Here is a 21,052-nt window from a genome sequence, read left to right on the forward strand (position 1 = left end):
TGACTTCACCATGGATGGGTTCAGAAATGGAACCACCAGAAGTGATGTAGAGAGAGTGGCTTTGCCATGCCAGCGGTGCTGCTAGGGAGGTGGCTCTGCTTTCCCAGAGATGGTGTTTGGAGGAGGCTCCAGGGGTCTCTACTATACCTTACGATGCTTGTTGCCTGAGAGGTGTTGCTCCCTTAAAAGAGGATGCGTGGTGACAGACTAATCCATTTTTAACATACTCCACAAAGGCTATCTCGCTCTGCAGTGCTAGTACACTGAACCCTACAGAGATTTTAGGCACCTCGCATGTGCTTCAGCTGGTGTAACATTTTTTCATTTGACTTGAGCGTCACGTTTAGAGTTCTGCAGCATAGCATCAGTCAGATTCCAGGGATGTGTCACCACGACAAGGAAAATAGAAACCACAGCTTGTCTGCTGGCATTGGTGCCACTGCAACCGAACAGTCTGATCAAGAAGATGGCCACACGATTCACTTCACTGGTGCCGAAACACTGACTTGACATAAATGGGCTGTCTGACAGAGCATCCACTCTAAAGTACTGTATTAAAGATGTTGTAAAATGTCAGTAGCCGAAGACATATGCAAGACCATGTATAGTACTGATGTGAAACTACTAGATGGTCTATCGGAGCAGAAGGCGTTTCAAGACACCAGATATGTCCACCCGATTTGTGCCCTCGAGACTCATAATATTAAATAAAAAAAACGTTGGGCGTTGCGAAGTATCTTTTGGTTATTTTCTTACAATTATTATGTGCCTGCTGAATATTGTGGAATGTCAACTGATGACAATATTCAATTATTTGGACCACCCACCTGCCTGCTCAGAAAGCCATTTCTGATGTTATGTTTTAATGAAAACCAACAATAACAATTTATTTTAAAAAAATTAAAAGGAGGCACCAGGTAGGTGGCTCTGGTGTACCATGTGTGGGGGGGCTCTGCCTTGTCATGGCCACCTGTATGAGGAGGGGCGTGCATCAGGAGTGGAAGATGGTTCAAGAAGTACAAGGCTAGGGCGGTGGGGGCTGTGATGAGCTAGGGACAGTGACTCACTGCGGATATCGAACTAGTGTGCCTGCTCCCATGAACACCTCACAGAGCACCTGTTTATTTCTGATGTGATGAATCTGGTGTGAGAGGGGCAGCTTCTGACCGGCGCCATGCATGGTATTCTGCTGGTAATGGACTGAGCGGACAGCTGTAAACAACAAGGCAAGGCAACAAAGCCAGAATTTGGAGAAGAAAGGAAGGTGGGGAGAGGGCGATGAGAGCAATTGCTCGGATGGTCTAGGCTGAATGGATGAGGGATGTTCATATTTATTTACTGAATTAACTCTGTAGGTGATGCAGTGTTAAACCGCGAGGGAAGTGAAGAGTGTGGCTGAGGCGTCGCCGTGCTGTTGGAGGGTGGTGGCTTGGTTTGTAGAGCTATGAGAGGTTTTTTAACCATCTAATGCAGTGATACTTAAGAAGGAAGTACAATTCTTAGCTGATAGGCCGGGTTGTGAGGCAGGCAGGTGTGATGGGGCACGTAGTCTGCTGACTGTGTGGTCTCGTGGCTGTGGATGGAGTGAGTCGAGAAAGTCTGGTTGATTTTTCACTACACCGGGCTGAGGATAGCCCAGCCAGGACTAGTCTGTTTAATTGAGGATTTTCTTAGGTCTTATCTTTGCACCATTTATGAAGGAGTGCTCGCTTCGTAGCTTCCATAGACTGAATTAATGGCAAGGGTCGGAAAAGACAGAACGTAGGCCCAGGCACCATAATAAATGAGGGCCCTGTTAGTGAATTAGAAAGCTAAAAAAGAGGCCAATGTTTGCAAATGGTTTAGCTTGTTAAGATACGCTGTGTAAGAGTTTTGCAAGGTATGGAGCACTGCATGGATGTGAGCTTGCTGCAGGCAATGTTTATTTTAATATCAGGGAAATCAACAGTGAAAACCGGCACAGCTGACAAAAAAAGGCCCACATACCGCCCAAAAACTGTTATATACACACACACACACACTTGTGAGCAGGGGCGGCTCCTCCATATGGGCGGAGAAGCGTTGCCCCACTGTTTTCTCGCAGTGCAAGAAGCAGAAACATAAAATGGTATTATATTTATTATTTAAGCCCCCCTCCCAAGTGCGACATCCCTCCCACTCTCCCCGTGCATTTTATTTTTTAAATGATGCAGTTATGGCACCGAGAGTTACAGGGGCTGGCGGCGGCTTACCCGGGGTGGCGATCAGACTGGTCTTCAGGGTGCCTGGCTCTGCGGGAGCCGCGGGCCTGGACCCTTCCATGGAGACCGCTTCCTGGGAGTTGGTGCGGGAGATGGGCTCTGGGGTCTTCTTCTTCCGCTGGAGGGCCTTCTGTATGGAGGGCGGGTCCGTCGGCAGGTTGGCCAGCTGATGGAAGACGTTTCTCTTCCTGATGATGGCGTAAACCAGGCTGGAATTGCCTTCCGTGCCAAAGACACAAGCAGGGCAGGAAAGCAAACAAGGACAACACGTGTTAGAACCAAAAGCTAAGACTAAGTAATGGCCAGGAGCAGAACAAGATCCAACAACAGGCAACCAGGGCCCACCTACCATCAAACTGATACTGAATGATGTTGTTGAAGACCTCCAGCAGGAAGAAGACCAGGTGGTGGTTCTGCACGGCGGAGAAGAGGAACCAGCTGGTGGAGAAGGCCTCGAGGAGGTGCAGCAGCTTGTTGGCAGCCACCATGGAGAGAGACTTCAGGTACGGGGAAACTGCGCGCGAGAAAGAGGCGGGACGGAGGAAACGGAAGAAAGGGAATGACGAAGACAAGGAAGGAAGTTAGGGAGAGAGGTTATCAGGTAAAGACCAAAGAATAATAAGAGGACAGTGCAGGGACAAAGAGGGGTGGAGGTAGAGTAGGGAATGTGGCGGGAAGAACAATATATTTTGAGAAGGAAGAGAAAGGTGAAGGGAAAGAAAAAACAGCAACAGGAAATATAAGTATATGTAAGCCATAATGAACAAAGAAAACGGGAGACCCAGAGGGAGGAAGAAAAGAAGCAAAATGCATCTGTTTAGATAAAATCTGATTTTAAGCCATACACATGCACACATGCTGGATCAGACTACCTATCCTCTGTGACAAGGTAGTGAGCCTGGAATGCACTGCCCTTTATACACACTGCGCTTATTACTGCAAAAGCCTTGGATTTACTATCATGTATGCAGATAGTACCACCTGGCGGGATTGCCTGGGAATTCAACACAAGCTCTATACATTGTGGTTGCTGGTGGAGGTTGGAAGCTACTGGATTGTACACAGACCGACCGAATTACTGAAAGTTTGGGGATTCATTTTCATGTGCGTTTGGACAAGCAGTTTTTTGGGGGAAAGCTTTGGCATTTGCTATCTTCCTTGCACAAGTTATGCGTCTCCAACGTTAGTCTGCAATGTGTAATTTTTAGTTAGTCTATATATTGTAAATAGGTAACGATCATTTTGCGTGATTGTAGTAGTTATACCTCCTCTCACCTCTACCATATTTATTACCTGTAATGTCTAATCTAATGTACTTTGCTCTATTGTAAAGCGCTCTGAAAGCTCTGGGTAAAGTAAGCGCTATATAAAAACGCATAAATAAACAATAAAACAAATCTCGCGTAACCCTACCTAGTGGCTACAGACTGCAACCTTCTTTGGATACCATGAGGTTTACGTAGTTTTATTAGCAACTGACAGCTTAAGATACTCACATTTGCGCAGTGCGATACCACCACCTGCTGGATGAGTCTGGGATTAACAATTATGTCTGTAGACACATTTAATGCGCGAGCCTAGGGGCACTCACCATCACGAGTACGGATCGTACCATTTGCTGAATGAGCAATGACATGTTCCACATTAAATTACCTGTGCGTACGAGCAACGGCAGCAGCTGAGTAGCCCTGCACATCAGCCAGTGGCGGCTGGTGACATTTGAAAGTGGTGAGGCGTAAAATCCCTCAGAGGTTTCCTTCCAGGCGCTAAACCCCGAGGCATTACAACAATGCACTGCAAGAAGGATATAGTTTCCTTAACCTCGCCTTCAGAGCGGACTTCCTTTTCGTGTAGTTATGACATTCTTAGCACGTGGACACGACATCCCTCGTTCTGCCTGCATGCATGCGCTGTTACCGAAGAGTACGGGGATGCACCGTAGCATGATCCTGTGGCATTCAATTGTGTGGAGTCAGACTAGTAGAAGATTGAAAATAATAGAAGGGTTGCAGAGGTGCAGGGAACGATTGGAGGTGTAACTGTTATGTTATGTTATGTTATTTATTATTTAGTATAGCGCAACGGTTACTCAAAGAGAGAATCCCGGCGCTTTAGGTAAGGTGAAGCTGGTTTCAAAATAACACAACACAGATAAAAACAGTTTAAAAGTCCACAAAAGAAACAGGGCTACTGGCAAACCTATTGAGAGAACAGCCAGGTTTTGAGGCCTTTCCTAAATTCAAGAAGACTGGTCGCCCCCCGCAAGGGACATAACAAAAAGCAGGCGTGTTGTGTATGTCAAAGTTATTTCCCATAAAATGCAAAGCCTTGAAATGGGAAAATCGAATGCAGGAAACATAAAAAGGTGAAATGCGTTTCCTCGATGTCAGAGATTGTAAACGGCGTGTCTGTTTAATTTCACTGACGAAAACTCACTGTTTAAGCGCGTGTTGTACATCACTAAATTGTGAAAAAAGTACCAGAGATTGTCCAGCAGGTAGCAGACAGCGCCACCTGCTGGACATTTCGTGGCATCGACGACACTTTGTAGAAACCATGTCCTTTGCAAGAGGATCCCCTGCATTCCTGAATGTTTATTAAGTAGCGTTCTGCAGCTCGCATATGCTGTTCTTTCTGGCTGCGAACTCCAAAATGTTTGGACGCGAAGTTTACATCCGCCCTCCTCTCCGCTATTCTCCCAACAAGCACCCAATGTATGCTGCCTTGTACAGTACCAGGCCTCCCCGGGATTTAAGGCAGCTCGGTGTTAGTTGTGGTGCATCGTGTGAGAATGGGGTGTTTGAACGAGGGTGTGAGAGAAAATGACACACAGGCCGAGCACAGTAACTGTCTCTTGGAGCTTCATAGGCTCGCCAGGAAACGCCACCCCCGCCCTCTGCATGCGGTGGTCCCTTCGTGACAGTGCACACATCAAGAAAAATCCATCACTCGTGGCTTTTCCCATCCACACACCCTTCCGCATTCCAGAACCTTTATCCAAGACTGGGGAGCAGAGCAAGGTACCTACCGTTCACCACGATGGTCAGGAGGCAGTCAAAGAGAGGCTGCAGCCGCTGATGGCCGCTCGTGATTATCTTGTGAAACACCTGAAGAAACGTGAACAAAGCTGTTACTGCAGCACTGGGTGCAATCTGGGCCTCAAGAGAAGGCAGAGACCCGTCAGATTACTAGGACGATACAATTCGAAAGTTAAAATGTGAAAACAAATATTGTCATAGTATCGAATATATATACATTTTTTAATTTTTTTCAAAACCTTTATTGAGGAAATTCAGATCAGACATTACATTGTGCTGCATTTCAGCTCAATTAACGCAGTATATTCCAAGTCAAGCATTAGAGATGTAAATCAAGTTCACCCTGCCAAAAACAGATCATTGTGAGACTGTAATCACAACACTATTGTGCGGGGAGTCCCTCCTCCCAGGGGGGTCACAAACTCGGCTACAACGTCAGATGTGGGTACCGCAGGACGGGGGATAGTAAAGGAGGGAAGGCAACCACTAACCAGCACCTACAACGTCAGATGTGGGTACCGCAGGACGGGGGATAGTAAAGGAGGGAAGGCAACCACTAACCAGCACCGGCAGCAGCCGCGGGCGGGGTGCTGGCGGGGAGCGCGGGAGAGGCAGCGCCGCTGGAAGGGGAACGGGCGTGGAGGTAAGTCACCAAAGGACCCCAAATGTCAGCAGAACGGGACTTGGTAGGTAATAAATCCCAGAATTCGGATAGCAAAGTCTGACACAGTATCGACTATTAATGTGTCTATAGATATATAGTAATTTCGATGGCGTTACTGCACAAAATTCAGTAATATAAATCCCCATATTTCAAATATGGAAAATACTGACAGAGAACTGAAATACAGAAAATATTTCACTGTTCCCTACGGAAAACATTGTTGATCATCTTAATGATGGCCCCAGCTTCAGAAGCCAACAATGCAGCATTCTGAGGCCATCTCACTTCTCTGCACCTACACCTGGCCTTAACCAGCTCTGCATACCTCAGCACAGGCATCTTACCATAGGGAGACGGACAGTCAGAACCACACTGTCAATACCGTGTCTGCAATACAGCCAGGTACTTTGCAGAGCCAGCTGCATGGTGATTGACTGTGCTGCAGACCAGCGCGATCAATCACATTGAGTTTGCAGGGATGTAGCTTAGTCAGTGAGACTCGCGAGTGTGAATCTCAAATTTCCCAACTAAAAAAGTAGTGGGCTTTATAAGGGTGGAGGGGTGAGGTGACCAAGGTACAGTATGGACTTTTTCCACGAGGAACAGGGTAAATACTGATTTGCATTAGGTAGGCCTCTGTCTTGAGTGGCACAGTTGATGAAAAACAATGGGGTGAAATGCTATCCCGAACAATTGCCCCTGGTTAGACCATAGACAATCAAGGTATGATGGGGTGCCGCATTCGGCCCTCTCATCAACAGCAGCACCAGTGGCGGTTGGTGAGGTTTGTGAGTGGTAGGGCTGGGCTTGGAGGGGGAGAAGGGGGTTGACGGGGGCCAGACATTTGTTTGGGAGGTTACAAATGGGGGTGGGGTCGCACACTACTCACACACCGGTGGTGTCGCCCCTAAGGACTCTGGTCAATGTAGTAAAGTGTTTGCGATGCATCATCTTTCGATCTTCTGCTATCTTCGCTGTCTTCGCCATCCCTGGACACGTGTTTCGGAGTATTACCCCTCATCAGCAGGGATAGGCCGTGTACTGGGGTTGCCGATGGCTGCCAATATCTGCCAGGTATAGTACCACTCAGGCGCGTAGGTGCGGGATCCCAGGCTCGTCAGCCCGCTGCTCAAGGGAGCTTTAAAGTTACAAATGGGGGTGGGGTCGCACACTACTCACACACCGGCGGTGTCGCCCCTAAGGACTCTGGTCAATGTAGTAAAGTGTTCGCGATGCATCATCTTTCGATCTTCTGCTATCTTCGCTGTCTTCGCCATCCCTGGACACGTGTTTCGGGGTATTACCCCTCATCAGCAGGGATAGGCCGTGTACTGGGGTTGCCGATGGCTGCCAATATCTGCCAGGTATAGTACCACTCAGGTGCGTAGGTGCGGGATCCCAGGCTCGTCAGCCCGCTGCTCAAGGGAGCTTTAAAGTTACAAATGGGGGTGGGGTCGCACACTACTCACACACCGGCGGTGTCGCCCCTAAGGACTCTGGTCAATGTAGTAAAGTGTTCGCGATGCATCATCTTTCGATCTTCTGCTATCTTCGCTGTCTTCGCCATCCCTGGACACGTGTTTCGGGGTATTACCCCTCATCAGCAGGGATAGGCCGTGTACTGGGGTTGCCGATGGCTGCCAATATCTGCCAGGTATAGTACCACTCAGGCGCGTAGGTGCGGGATCCCAGGCTCGTCAGCCCGCTGCTCAAGGGAGCTTTAAAGTTACAAATGGGGGTGGGGTCGCACACTACTCACACACCGGCGGTGTCGCCCCTAAGGACTCTGGTCAATGTAGTAAAGTGTTCGCGATGCATCATCTTTCGATCTTCTGCTATCTTCGCTGTCTTCGCCATCCCTGGACACGTGTTTCGGGGTATTACCCCTCATCAGCAGGGATAGGCCGTGTACTGGGGTTGCAGATGGCTGCCAATATCTGCCAGGTATAGTACCACTCAGGCGCGTAGGTGCGGGATCCAAGGCTCGTCAGCCCGCTGCTCAAGGGAGCTTTAAAGTTACAAATGGGGGTGGGGTCGCACACTACTCACACACTGGCGGTGTCGCCCCTATGGACTCTGGTCAATGTAGTAAAGTGTTCGCGATGCATCATCTTTCGATCTTCTGCTATCTTCGCTGTCTTCGCCATCCCTGGACACGTGTTTCGGGGTATTACCCCTCATCAGCAGGGATAGGCCGTGTACTGGGGTTGCCGATGGCTGCCAATATCTGCCAGGTATAGTACCACTCAGGCGCGTAGGTGCAGGATCCCAGGCTCGTCAGCCCGCTGCTCAAGGGAGCTTTAAAGTTACAAATGGGGGTGGGGTCGCACACTACTCACACACCGGCGGTGTCGCCCCTAAGGACTCTGGTCAATGTAGTAAAGTGTTCGCGATGCATCATCTTTCGATCTTCTGCTATCTTCGCTGTCTTCGCCATCCCTGGACACGTGTTTCGGGGTATTACCCCTCATCAGCAGGGATAGGCCGTGTACTGGGGTTGCCGATGGCTGCCAATATCTGCCAGGTATAGTACCACTCAGGCGCGTAGGTGCGGGATCCCAGGCTCATCAGCCCGCTGCTCAAGGGAGCTTTAAAGTTACAAATGGGGGTGGGGTCGCACACTACTCACACACCGGCGGTGTCGCCCCTAAGGACTCTGGTCAATGTAGTAAAGTGTTCGCGATGCATCATCTTTTGATCTTCTGCTATCTTCGCTGTCTTCGCCATCCCTGGACACGTGTTTCGGGGTATTACCCCTCATCAGCAGGGATAGGCCGTGTACTGGGGTTGCAGATGGCTGCCAATATCTGCCAGGTATAGTACCACTCAGGCGCGTAGGTGCGGGATCCCAGGCTCGTCAGCCCGCTGCTCAAGGGAGCTTTAAAGTTACAAATGGGGGTGGGGTCGCACACTACTCACACACCGGCGGTGTCGCCCCTAAGGACTCTGGTCAATGTAGTAAAGTGTTCGCGATGCATCATCTTTCGATCTTCTGCTATCTTCGCTGTCTTCGCCATCCCTTGACACGTGTTTCGGGGTATTACCCCTCATCAGCAGGGATAGGCCGTGTACTGGGGTTGCCGATGGCTGCCAATATCTGTCAGGTATAGTACCACTCAGGCGCGTAGGTGCGGGATCCCAGGCTCGTCAGCCCGCTGCTCAAGGGAGCTTTAAAGTTACAAATCGTGGTGGGGTCGCACACTACTCACACACCGGCGGTGTCGCCCCTAAGGACTCTGGTCAATGTAGTAAAGTGTTTGCGATGCATCATCTTTCGATCTTCTGCTATCTTCGCTGTCTTCGCCATCCCTGGACACGTGTTTCGGGGTATTACCCCTCATCAGCAGGGATAGGCCGTGTACTGGGGTTGCCGATGGCTGCCAATATCTGCCAGGTATAGTACCACTCAGGCGCGTAGGTGCGGGATCCCAGGCTCGTCAGCCCGCTGCTCAAGGGAGCTTTAAAGTTTGTAACTTTAAAGCTCCCGCGCCTGAGTGGTACTATACCTGGCAGATACTGGCAGCCATCGGCAACCCCAGTACACGGCTTATCCCTGCTGATGAGGGGGTAATACCCCGAAACACGTGTCCAGGGATGGCGAAGACAGCGAAGATAGCAGAAGATCGAAAGATGATGCATCGCAAACACTTTACTACATTGACCAGAGTCCTTAGGGGCGACACCGCCGGTGTGTGAGTAGTGTGCGACCCCACCCCCATTTGTAACTTTAAAGCTCCCTTGAGCAGCGGGCTGACGAGCCTGGGATCCCGCACCTACGCGCCTGAGTGGTACTATACCTGGCAGATATTGGCAGCCATCGGCAACCCCAGTACACGGCCTATCCCTGCTGATGAGGGGTAATACCCCGAAACACGTGTCCAGGGATGGCGAAGACAGCGAAGATAGCAGAAGATCGAAAGATGATGCATCGCGAACACTTTACTACATTGACCAGAGTCCTTAGGGGCGACACCGCCGGTGTGCGAGTAGTGTGCGACCCCACCCCCATTTGTAACTTTAAAGCTCCCTTGAGCAGCGGGCTGACGTGCCTGGGATCCCGCACCTACGCGCCTGAGTGGTACTATACCTGGCAGATATTGGCAGCCATCGGCAACCCAGTACACGGCCTATCCCTGCTGATGAGGGGTAATACCCCGAAACACGTGTCCAGGGATGGCGAAGACAGCGAAGATAGCAGAAGATCGAAAGATGATGCATCGCGAACACTTTACTACATTGACCAGAGTCCTTAGGGGCGACACCGCCGGTGTGTGAGTAGTGTGCGACCCCACCCCCATTTGTAACTTTAAAGCTCCCTTGAGCAGCGGGCTGACGAGCCTGGGATCCCGCACCTACGCGCCTGAGTGGTACTATACCTGGCAGATATTGGCAGCCATCGGCAATCCCAGTACACGGCCTATCCCTGCTGATGAGGGGTAATACCCCAAAACACGTGTCCAGGGATGGCGAAGACAGCGAAGATAGCAGAAGATCGAAAGATGATGCATCGCGAACACTTTACTACATTGACCAGAGTCCTTAGGGGCGACACCGCCGGTGTGTGAGTAGTGTGCGACCCCACCCCTAATTTGTAACTTTAAAGCTCCCTTGAGCAGCGGGCTGACGAGCCTGGGATCCCGCACCTACGCGCCTGAGTGGTACTATACCTGGCAGATACTGGCAGCCATCGGCAACCCCAGTACACGGCTTATCCCTGCTGATGAGGGGGTAATACCCCGAAACACGTGTCCAGGGATGGCGAAGACAGCGAAGATAGCAGAAGATCGAAAGATGATGCATCGCAAACACTTTACTACATTGACCAGAGTCCTTAGGGGCGACACCGCCGGTGTGTGAGTAGTGTGCGACCCCACCCCCATTTGTAACTTTAAAGCTCCCTTGAGCAGCAGGCTGACGAGCCTGGGATCCCGCACCTACGCGCCTGAGTGGTACTATACCTGGCAGATATTGGCAGCCATCGGCAACCCCAGTACACGGCCTATCCCTGCTGATGAGGGGTAATACCCCGAAACACGTGTCCAGGGATGGCGAAGACAGCGAAGATAGCAGAAGATCGAAAGATGATGCATCGCAAACACTTTACTACATTGACCAGAGTCCTTAGGGGCGACACCGCCGGTGTGTGAGTAGTGTGCGACCCCACCCCCATTTGTAACTTTAAAGCTCCCTTGAGCAGCGGGCTGACGAGCCTGGGATCCCGCACCTACGCGCCTGAGTGGTACTATACCTGGCAGATATTGGCAGCCATCGGCAACCCCAGTACACGGCCTATCCCTGCTGATGAGGGGTAATACCCCGAAACACGTGTCCAGGGATGGCGAAGACAGCGAAGATAGCAGAAGATCGAAAGATGATGCATCGCGAACACTTTACTACATTGACCAGAGTCCTTAGGGGCGGCACCGCCGGTGTGTGAGTAGTGTGCGACACCCACCCCCATTTGTAACTTTAAAGCTCCCTTGAGCAGCGGGCTGACGAGCCTGGGATCCCGCACCTATGCGCCTGAGTGGTACTATACCTGGCAGATATTGGCAGCTATCGGCAACCCCAGTACACGGCCTATCCCTGCTGATGAGGGGTAATACCCCGAAACACGTGTCCAGGGATGGCGAAGACAGTGAAGATAGCAGAAGATCGAAAGATGATGCATCGCGAACACTTTACTACATTGACCAGAGTCCTTAGGGGCGACACCGCCGGTGTGTGAGTAGTGTGCGACCCCACCCCCATTTGTAACTTCAAAGCTCCCTTGAGCAGCGGGCTGACGAGCCTGGCATCCCGCACCTACGCGCCTGAGTGGTACTATACCTGGCAGATATTGGCAGCCATCGGCAACCCCAGTACACGGCCTATCCCTACTGATGAGGGGTAATACCCCGAAACACGTGTCCAGGGATGGCGAAGACAGCGAAGATAGCAGAAGATCGAAAGATGATGCATCGCGAACACTTTACTACATTGACCAGAGTCCTTAGGGGCGACACCGCCGGTGTGTGAGTAGTGTGCAACCCCACCCCCATTTGTAACTTTAAAGCTCCCTTGAGCAGCGGGCTGACGAGCCTGGGATCCCGCACCTACGCGCCTGAGTGGTACTATACCTGGCAGATATTGGCAGCCATCGGCAACCCCAGTACACGGCCTATCCCTGCTGATGAGGGGTAATACCCTGAAACACGTGTCCAGGGATGGCGAAGACAGTGAAGATAGCAGAAGATGGAAAGATGATGCATCGCGAACACTTTACTACATTGACCAAAGTCCTTAGGGGCGACACCGCCGGTGTTCGAGTAGTGTGCGACCCCACCCCCATTTGTTTGGGAGGTTAGACCCCATTTCCTGTGTTAATCTTTTTAAAGAACAAATAGACTAAAAGCTAGCCAAAAAGGAATATCTTTTTATAGGCCTGGCTTAGTAGGCAAGCCTGACTGCCTTCTTTAGCGGGGTGTGCAGCAGTCAAGAAGTGTGTGAATACATGTCAGGCTGATATATTTATTATAATAGGATAGGTATGGACTAATTATCACAATTTTAATGATGTCCTACATATAGAGCAGTTTTTAAACTTTCCAAAATTCGCAGAAAAACAAACATGCTGTTGTCTGTTAAAAAAAAAAAAGAGACCTATTTTGCCATTTACACAGTACCTAACATACCAATGTATGTTTGCAAAACTCACATTCACCCCTAGGCATCCTGGCGCTGAATAACAGTTTATTGTTACCTAACTCAGTGGCACTCATCTTATTAACCTCAGTAGGATGAAAGGCTCAGTGAACCCTCCAGGATTTGTACCTGTGACCAAGATGTCAAATACAGGCCCCTACAGGGGTCGCATTAGTCCACTAAGCCGCCAGCTGGTCTTGCCTATTCAGTGTGTCCTTCATGTCACGATGCCACAAGATTCAAAACCTCATTTGTATAGCTGAGAGCTATCGATGTCATGGCATTTTATAAAAATCATACCTGAGAGCCCAAGTTATGCCTCATACGTGCAAGTGAAGGAAGCAGGGAACATTCATTATTATGCTTGTCTGTGTGCAGAGCTCTCACTCAGCTCCATCTGAAATCATCCGCTGCTGGTCATCTCTCTTCACACTCCTGGGCAGCCAGGCCGACGTGAGGCACGCTCACACAGTCACTTCTCTCTCTCTCATCTGTGTCCGTGCATATGTCTTTCACCAGACCAGGCTAGGATGTACCAACCTCCCGGTCTTGGCACATTCCCCTGCACTCTGCAGTCTCACATGGCTGTATTACACTCACTAACCCTGCCGCCAGTGCAGCTGCTCTCACCTCTTCGGTGGCGTGAGAGCCCAATGTTATGCCTCATACACACATTACAAAATGGTCCAGGGCCCGGAATCTGATTTTTTTTTTAACTTACTCTGCCGAGGTGCCCGCCAGGTCTCTGTTGACTCCTTCGCAAATACAGGCACGACGTTGACGAGTCAGAGTGAAGTCACCACACAAACCTACAGTGTTGTGCTTGTGCGCACAGACACCGCCAGCACGGTACTGCTGCTACAAATGAAATCATATCAACGATGACGTGACCAACGCTTCAGCACAAAAGAGCAAAAAATGGCGTTGCGCTTCAAATCATGCGCGCAGTGTGTTGCAGTTACACCACAGTCAACACGAGTCTGCGCAGACTCGATTCCTGAGACACGCCTGGTGCCAGTCTAGTACCCCACCCCTTCCCAACTCGTCACAGGGTGGATCCCACCCCACCCTGTGACGAGTTGGGAAAGGGTGGGGTGACAATGTCTCCACTCCCTGATTGACGGGGAAGCTTGGCAAAACCGGGCTTCAATCTGAAACGCCCGTGGCTAACTTTACCCGAACGTCATTAGGGGGTGGAGACTAGGCCTGGATGCTCAGTCTTTGCCAAGCTGATGACCTCAGAGACCTCAGGGCGGTGAGGTTGTCAGCCTGGCAAAGACGAGGGCCCGCCCGGGGGACCAACGTTGTGATTCATCTTCCTCCACTTCCACGAAGACGTTCCCTGCAACAATGCAGTGAGTGAGGCAGACACCGTGCCCCAAGTTTTAACTAGACTGCATCAAAACAGATTTCTAGCATTGCTATAATTGTGATGTTTTCACCGTAAATGTAAAGGGGGCGGGGCCCCGACGCCCTATGTCAGAAACCGCCACTGAGCAGCACTGGGCTGCTGTTTAATCAACCCAGCACTAATGTCAAAAAGATGTTAAATAAATAGGCAAGTATTTATTTAAAGGCTAATTTAGGTTAAAGAAAGGAAATCACTAGGGTGTAACTTTAGGATCACTTTCATTTTTCAAGACATCTTGCATTCAAAGTATAAAAATATCCCAAAGCCTCTTCAAAATTCAAAAAATGTATTTCATTAACGTGCAGAACCATTTAATCTTAGTACCTCATATTATATCAGTGCATTGACAAGTATATTTTTTTGAATTGATCGTTTTCAAACGAATTCAGAAACATTAATTCTCCCTTCTCCTCCTCCACAAGATTCTTTGGGTTACACCCACATTTAATGTAAATAGTTCTGATACCATTTTATGTACCCTATCTTTTCAAATATACACTGCTCCTTATAACTTCAAATAACCAGTGTGTCTCCTTGTTTCTTCCTTTCCTTCATTTATTGTATATGTTCACATAATTGTCTAAACGATTATTACCTGTTGGGACGTAGTTGAATGCTATAATTGATGGTAGAGACTCCAAGTTTCTAGTCTTTGTCTTTTACAAATCATTTTATCAAGTGACTGACAACCTAAGTAGTAAGGCCAAGTCCCAAACAGAGGACAGCACGCAGACAAATTAATAGAGCAAGCGGAGCCAGAGCTGAGTCATGGGTCTGGCTTCATTTTTAAGAGTCTGTGCATAAGACGAGCCATGAAAATGTTTGAAATATATATTGTGCAGCAAACATAATGTAAAAATATACTACCTCTTCAACATTCCAAAAAGTGTATTTCTTTCACATTTGGAAATTTTTCACCTCGGTATAACAGATTGAATCACTGCAGTGATAGTCTTTGAGAAACATTCATGGCTAGCCCCCCTATGACAATGCTATTAGTTAACTAAGAGGCAATTCAGGAGCCATGTAAACCCTAAACGTGGCCTCAATTCTTATTAAAGATGGAGCAACATTACAGTCTATTAAATCAAATATAAGAGGTGCTTTTATAGCACACATCCTGAACTCAAGTATTTAAAAGTGTGCTTGTATGTGATGATAAAAAGAGGAGGTTCCTTTTAATTTCCAATAGTTTTATTGAGGTATTTACAAGGTACAGTATACAGGTATAACGTCATGGTCTCCCAGGGAGGGAAAAGCTGTTGTACAGACATTTATGTGCCGACATAAAATGTGTGCTAAGGACAAGAAGAGAAAACGGCACTGACTGCAGGTTATCTGGTTTCACATTTTGAAAATGAGCCACCAGGTGGGTATCTCGGTCTGTCTATCGCTCCCACTTACATTTTTTGTCTTTCATTCTTACCTCATAACTGGAAAAACCAACACAGAGATACCAGATGCAGGTTAGAACTCCAAGACACAAACATCCATGTCAGGAAGGCATTTGTTTGGGGGAGGGAATCACATCCTCTTTTAAAGTGCCCCTTTTGGATGGCCATCCCCCACTTTTTGCTTCTAGCTGCTGTGGTAACTGATCTGAAAGGGTGCCAGGTCGTGCTAACCAGACCCAGCATCCGTGCTCTTTCCCTTAAACTGTAAATGTGAATTGGTACACCGAATTGGCAAGTACGTTGAACCCCTGTAAGACCCTAGTGTGTGGTATCCAAGGCAGGGACGTAAAAAGGGTACCAGGGCTATAGCACTTATTGTGCCACCCTGAGTGACCCTATTAAAAACCGAAATCTGCAGGTCTGCCATGTCAGCCCTGCATGACCAGCTTGCCTGCTTGAGTTTGATCCTGTACACACCATGTGTGACAGGGTTACCTCACTGCATCTAATATATGTCATTCACCCCTAAGGCAGACTTCTTATAGTGCAGGAGGCATTATATTATATGTGTGAGAATGTATGTGAAAGCATATATAGCCCTGTGGTAGGATTCTAAATGTAATTTTACCGCAAGTGACCTGTGGTCCATCAGATAACATGGGTTGGCATATGGGCATTGACTATATGTCCAGCTCAATGATGGCCCTAACATAGTCTTTCGTATTTGGTGTCAAACACTGTGCTTTTTAACCCTTGACATAATGGTGGTTCAAGGTTTTACCAGCAGGTCCCTAGGTTGCACTTTAGACAGTGTCCATCAAGTTAACCCAGTGTTCTCGTACCGGTGCGGCGGTGAGCCTCGAAGGCTTCACTGGCTCCACTGGACAAAGAAACCTGTCCCCCACTCGAGGATAAAGCCTCTTGCTGCCCCGGGCATTTTTTTTGTGGGCAGGTGGGAAATTAGCTATGCAGGAGGCATCCAACTCCAGAAGGCTGACAACACTTCTAGGGTATTGCAGCTGAGGTGTATAGTCGAGGATGGTTTTGGCCATCTCCAATTTACGCTAGAAATAACGTTCTGGATAGTTTTAGTGACATAAACCCATAGGATGTCATCACTACTGGGGTGGATTAGCAGAAGAAGTAGATGCCCATTGGCTACTAGTCCTCACACCCACTAACATCCCTATATCCAGGATTTAAGGGGCACCCCAGATACCAGAACCTTAGATTTGACATGATAAGCAGAGACCCTTTCCACAACAAGGCAAGACTCCACGAAGAGTGGCACTAAGCTCTGCAGCTGTGGCAGCCACCCTGCACTTGGTGGATTTTGACTTTACCAAGGCAAGAGGCCAGTTTCAAAAGGAAAGGGAACCCTTCTGTATACTCCAGACTTCATAGGAACTCCCTTGGGCTAGAGAAACCAGTCCCCTAAAGTCGGTAGGCACAAACCGCTAAGTGCACAACATTGACGTTCTGTTCCCTGAGCAGTAAGGCATGGCTGCTTAAAGTCCTTGGGCAGGCGGCCTCTGGGAACTGTTGTCCCAACCCTCAGCAAAGTTCAGCTTTCTACAACGTTTACCTGGTCCTCTTGACAAAGATTTCCTCAACCTGAGTGCTTGCAGGTACCAAGGCTTGTTTGTGGTCAGTCCAACTACAACCTGCTTAACTCAATGCTTCAACAGAATAGATTCACCTGCACGAATGACCAACCACCCCTGTGACTCCATCCTAAAGATCTTGCATTTGTTTTCATCATCTCTTGGCACGCCTGCCAGCTCCTCTGGGCACGGGTCCAGTTTAGCACCAGGGATAGCCAAGAGCACCTCTGCACCAGAGTCCCCCGAGCAAGGTAGATCGGATCTGCCTGGAGACTCCTGGTCCAGGGCCAGCTCATTGATCAAGTACCAAATGGTTTTGCTCAACTCACCCTGCAAGCACCTTTTTACAAAGGTAACAATTTCTAACAAGGCAAGCCTGATTGACAGCTCTGTTTGACAGCTAAAGTGCACCTCTGCACCCTGCTCCCCATAACCAGGTAAAACTGTGCTAGCTGTTGTGAACTGGTCTGGAGACTGCATGCTCCAGTCCATGTTTGATTTTATAAGATATTTATGAATGTATTGGTACAATTGTTAATAACATTTACAGTACAGAGTGTTTTGTTTTATATATAATGTGATTGTGAAGATCTTTTTGATTGCAATGAGTTTTATTAATCACACCATAAATAATGTTCTTACTTGGTCTAGAGACTCACAAGACCTTAACTCCAAGTGGGTTCTTTTGAACTCATCCTCTAAGTAACTGTTCGCAAATATCTTCCCATTAACCGCATCATTAATGTTTTCACATTGCAAACTACTGATTTATTTAATTCTTTAAAATGAATAACTCCGGTTATACTGTATGTATTGATTTAGTTTTGATGTCTAAAAAGATATAAAAAAATCACAGCTATTTTTATAAATTGGTGTTGGATGTCTCTCGAGTTGTGTCAATTACTTATCGTTGGTGATGTGAAATGCTTAACACATGTTCCTCTAAGTAGCCTGTCTGCTCTTTGCCACTCTACCAGGACTGAGAGAAGGTGTACTGAGAGCGTACCCGCGGTCCATCTTTGTGTACTGTGCTAGTATTGCATGGTAAGGCACACCTGCCATACCACATAATACTTTCATCTTGCAACATATCCCAAACAGCCCCTCAAGCTACACCCCTGTGAGTTTCAGTATTGAGTCCAGCTACTAGCCGGCTGGCCTGTGCCTAACACAGTGCCCTACAATGCAAGGTGCTGCGAATTACCCATATTCTTGTTGGCACACAAACCTCTCACAGTACAGTTTTTGGTAGTGCATTACAATTTGATGCACTATGCATTTTCCTGATTACCACAGGTTTGATTTTTGTTTTTCACACTGGATAGGTTTTAGGATTTTTAGCTAGTAATTGGTAAATGCGTCATGAGAAGCGTTAAAGAGATTTACAGGTTTCTTGTCACTAAGCTACAGTTTTTACATTCTTTAATCCCACCTCCACATTCTTCTACACTTTTTCTTAATTTTTTTATTCTGTGATGGGAAATATCTATCATTTAAAACACCAGGCTTAACGCTGGCATACTGACATTATGAATACCTATGTCAAATAGATTTTCAACCCCAGTTCGTACATAGATGCACGATTCATGTCGACCTTGATAAAGAATAGACATTAATGTTGTGTACACAGACACACACGTTCTACAGTACTAAAGGTCTATATAGGGACATTTTGTTATTTATAGCTCGGCTAAATTTAGATAGTTTGATAATTTCCCTACAGAATGTACTCCATAATGTGTCAGTAAATCATTTCCACACCAATTTCTACTTAAGGCACTACATTATGTTTTTTTTTGCTCTAGCCTGGTGAAGTTTATATTCACAGGTGTATATATTTGAATCTAAGAGTCTTTGCTTACATTTGTTCCAGTCAGAGGATTACCCAATCAAATGACGAAACGTGTTGGCTGAAAGTGTCTATAAAGAAGATTATTCAAATTGAATTAACTGGAAATTCAAAATTGATTGTTTTGACTTGATGGGTGCAGACACTTACGCCAAATACACATAAGTGGAGCTTGAAACTAAATTCTTGACATTATTCAGGACCCCAGTATTCCTTATTGGAGATTCTATGGGGTGGCTTGTTTCCACCCCTGTTTGGCACCCACTGCACCACTGTGCCTCACGTACTACAATATTTAATGCACTCTATCTGAACACGCTATATGTGCGTCAACATTCCCTGTGCCACTTTCACATGCTCATTCTCGCTATCATTTGCAAGCATGGACCAGATCGGCCCAAGTCCAGTGCATCCCAGCAAGAGAAGAGGCACCTGCCCTCCTTGATGACAGCTACGTGGCTTTGCAATGACCTGAAACCGGTGTCACGCATCACTTCATACCTGCGAGTTCCTTATTACTGCGTCTGCAAGTTTCCTTGCTTTTAACTTCAGCGAGTGCAGCTATTAAACTAATATTTTCCTATTTTGCAGTGCACAGAAAGGATACATTTCTCATAAATGTACAATTTAGGCTACATTTGTATAATTACAAGGGCATCTGAACTCTGCCAAAGATATCCAAACTAGAGAAATCCAGAAAGCAAGAAGGGGAGAGGAAACTAACCCCCCACAACTTGCATGGCCAGCATCTTGATCAAAAAGCACAGCTGGAATAAAGGAAAATGACCTCTTAAATGGCATTCATCCACTATACATAGTCCTAAAGTAGCTGCAGACATCCCACAATTCCATTGATCTCCCAATAGTACATAGCTCCACTCAAGCCACATGGACCCCCTTAACGCCATGTACCCCGTTACAACATGTTCTGATTCTAATCAGAAAAACCCAGTACAAAACAGAATAGGGATATTTATTGCTTGCAAACACACAAGTGCACATTTGATTCCAAGTAGTATATTTGATCCCATCCTTCATACAAGTAGCAAAGACAAGCTCACCACAACCAACGCTGTACATCAACCCTCTTCAGATGAAACAGCAGTAGCTCTACAGGCAGGGTCTGACCAAAGATCCTATATTGCAGGCCTCATACTCACCACAATCAGCAGGTCCGCATGAGTGCCGGTGAAGACGGGGATGTCCATGGGCACACGCACAGAGTACGGCTTGTTCAGCCGAACCCCAAAGTTCCGCTCCCCACTCAGCAGCAGCAGGATGAAAACCCCAATGTGCATTAAACCAACACGGGCTGCAAAACAATAGGTAAACCTTACACGAATTACAAACTTTACACAAAAAAGAATCACCTACTCCGAAAAGTGTTTCAAGGACGTCTAGAGATAATCAACTACATTTACATCTCTTGAAATTATGTATAAATCTGAGTCTGCAATCAGGTTGAGAGGTGTATTACATCAAACTAGATCACTAGTTAAAAAACTTTCAGTGAATTTTGTATTCTAGTTGGTGTATTCTTATTGATGCGACCCTCTACGTAAACTGTAAATGACAATGTACTTTTTTAATTAACGTGACAATGACATAACTCTATAGTTGGTTGACTATATAGTTGGCTGCTGTTAGTGTTGCCAAAATATTTTGTATATTTCACCAAATATAACAGTATATGTATCTAAACTTAAGCAGAAGAGTACGCCTATTTATTTAAGCTCACCTAGCAAATAATTTTCTTCATTTAGTGATATTACTGTGGTTTGGACCCTACTGACCAACCTCAAAAAAACTGAAATGTAATGAATTAAAGACATAATTCCTTCAGGAGTGTTTTGCTATACATAATCTCTTTACCCATGGATGCACTCATACAGGTGTAAACCCCAGATGGGCCAATAGTATGTGGAACTTACACTGATCCGCACGGGCATCATTTAGAAAGAAGAGAATTGGAACAAGGACATCCAGGACATCACTGCTCTTCAGCACAAAGAACAGAAACTTCTGCAAGAGACCAAGAGAGACAACAGTAAGACAGAAGCGGAGCTTAGCAACGAATGACACTGCTAGGTGGTTCTTCAATATCCCACCAGAACCTCCTCGTCTCAATCAGCAGGAAAGATTTATCCCCATCACAGTTTATAATGACA

At 47.4% G+C, this 21,052-nt stretch overlaps 1 protein-coding gene across 1 annotated transcript in view; it reads right to left on the reverse strand.

Moving 5' to 3' along the window:
* The window catches only part of HID1 (HID1 domain containing), a 226,412-nt gene that overhangs the window by 57,974 nt on the left and 147,386 nt on the right, over positions 1-21,052 (reverse strand). The window contains exons 10-14 of the mRNA XM_078654484.1: positions 20,816-20,906; positions 20,045-20,196; positions 5,269-5,347; positions 2,590-2,754; positions 2,232-2,459 (exon numbers count right to left, since the gene is read on the reverse strand). Of these exons, the coding sequence (XP_078510610.1) occupies positions 2,232-2,459; positions 2,590-2,754; positions 5,269-5,347; positions 20,045-20,196; positions 20,816-20,906 (715 nt within the window). The remainder of the gene's footprint in view (positions 1-2,231; positions 2,460-2,589; positions 2,755-5,268; positions 5,348-20,044; positions 20,197-20,815; positions 20,907-21,052) is intronic.

This window comes from Lissotriton helveticus, chromosome 7, assembly GCF_964261635.1.
Source record: "Lissotriton helveticus chromosome 7, aLisHel1.1, whole genome shotgun sequence".
NCBI lineage: Eukaryota > Metazoa > Chordata > Amphibia > Caudata > Salamandridae > Lissotriton > Lissotriton helveticus.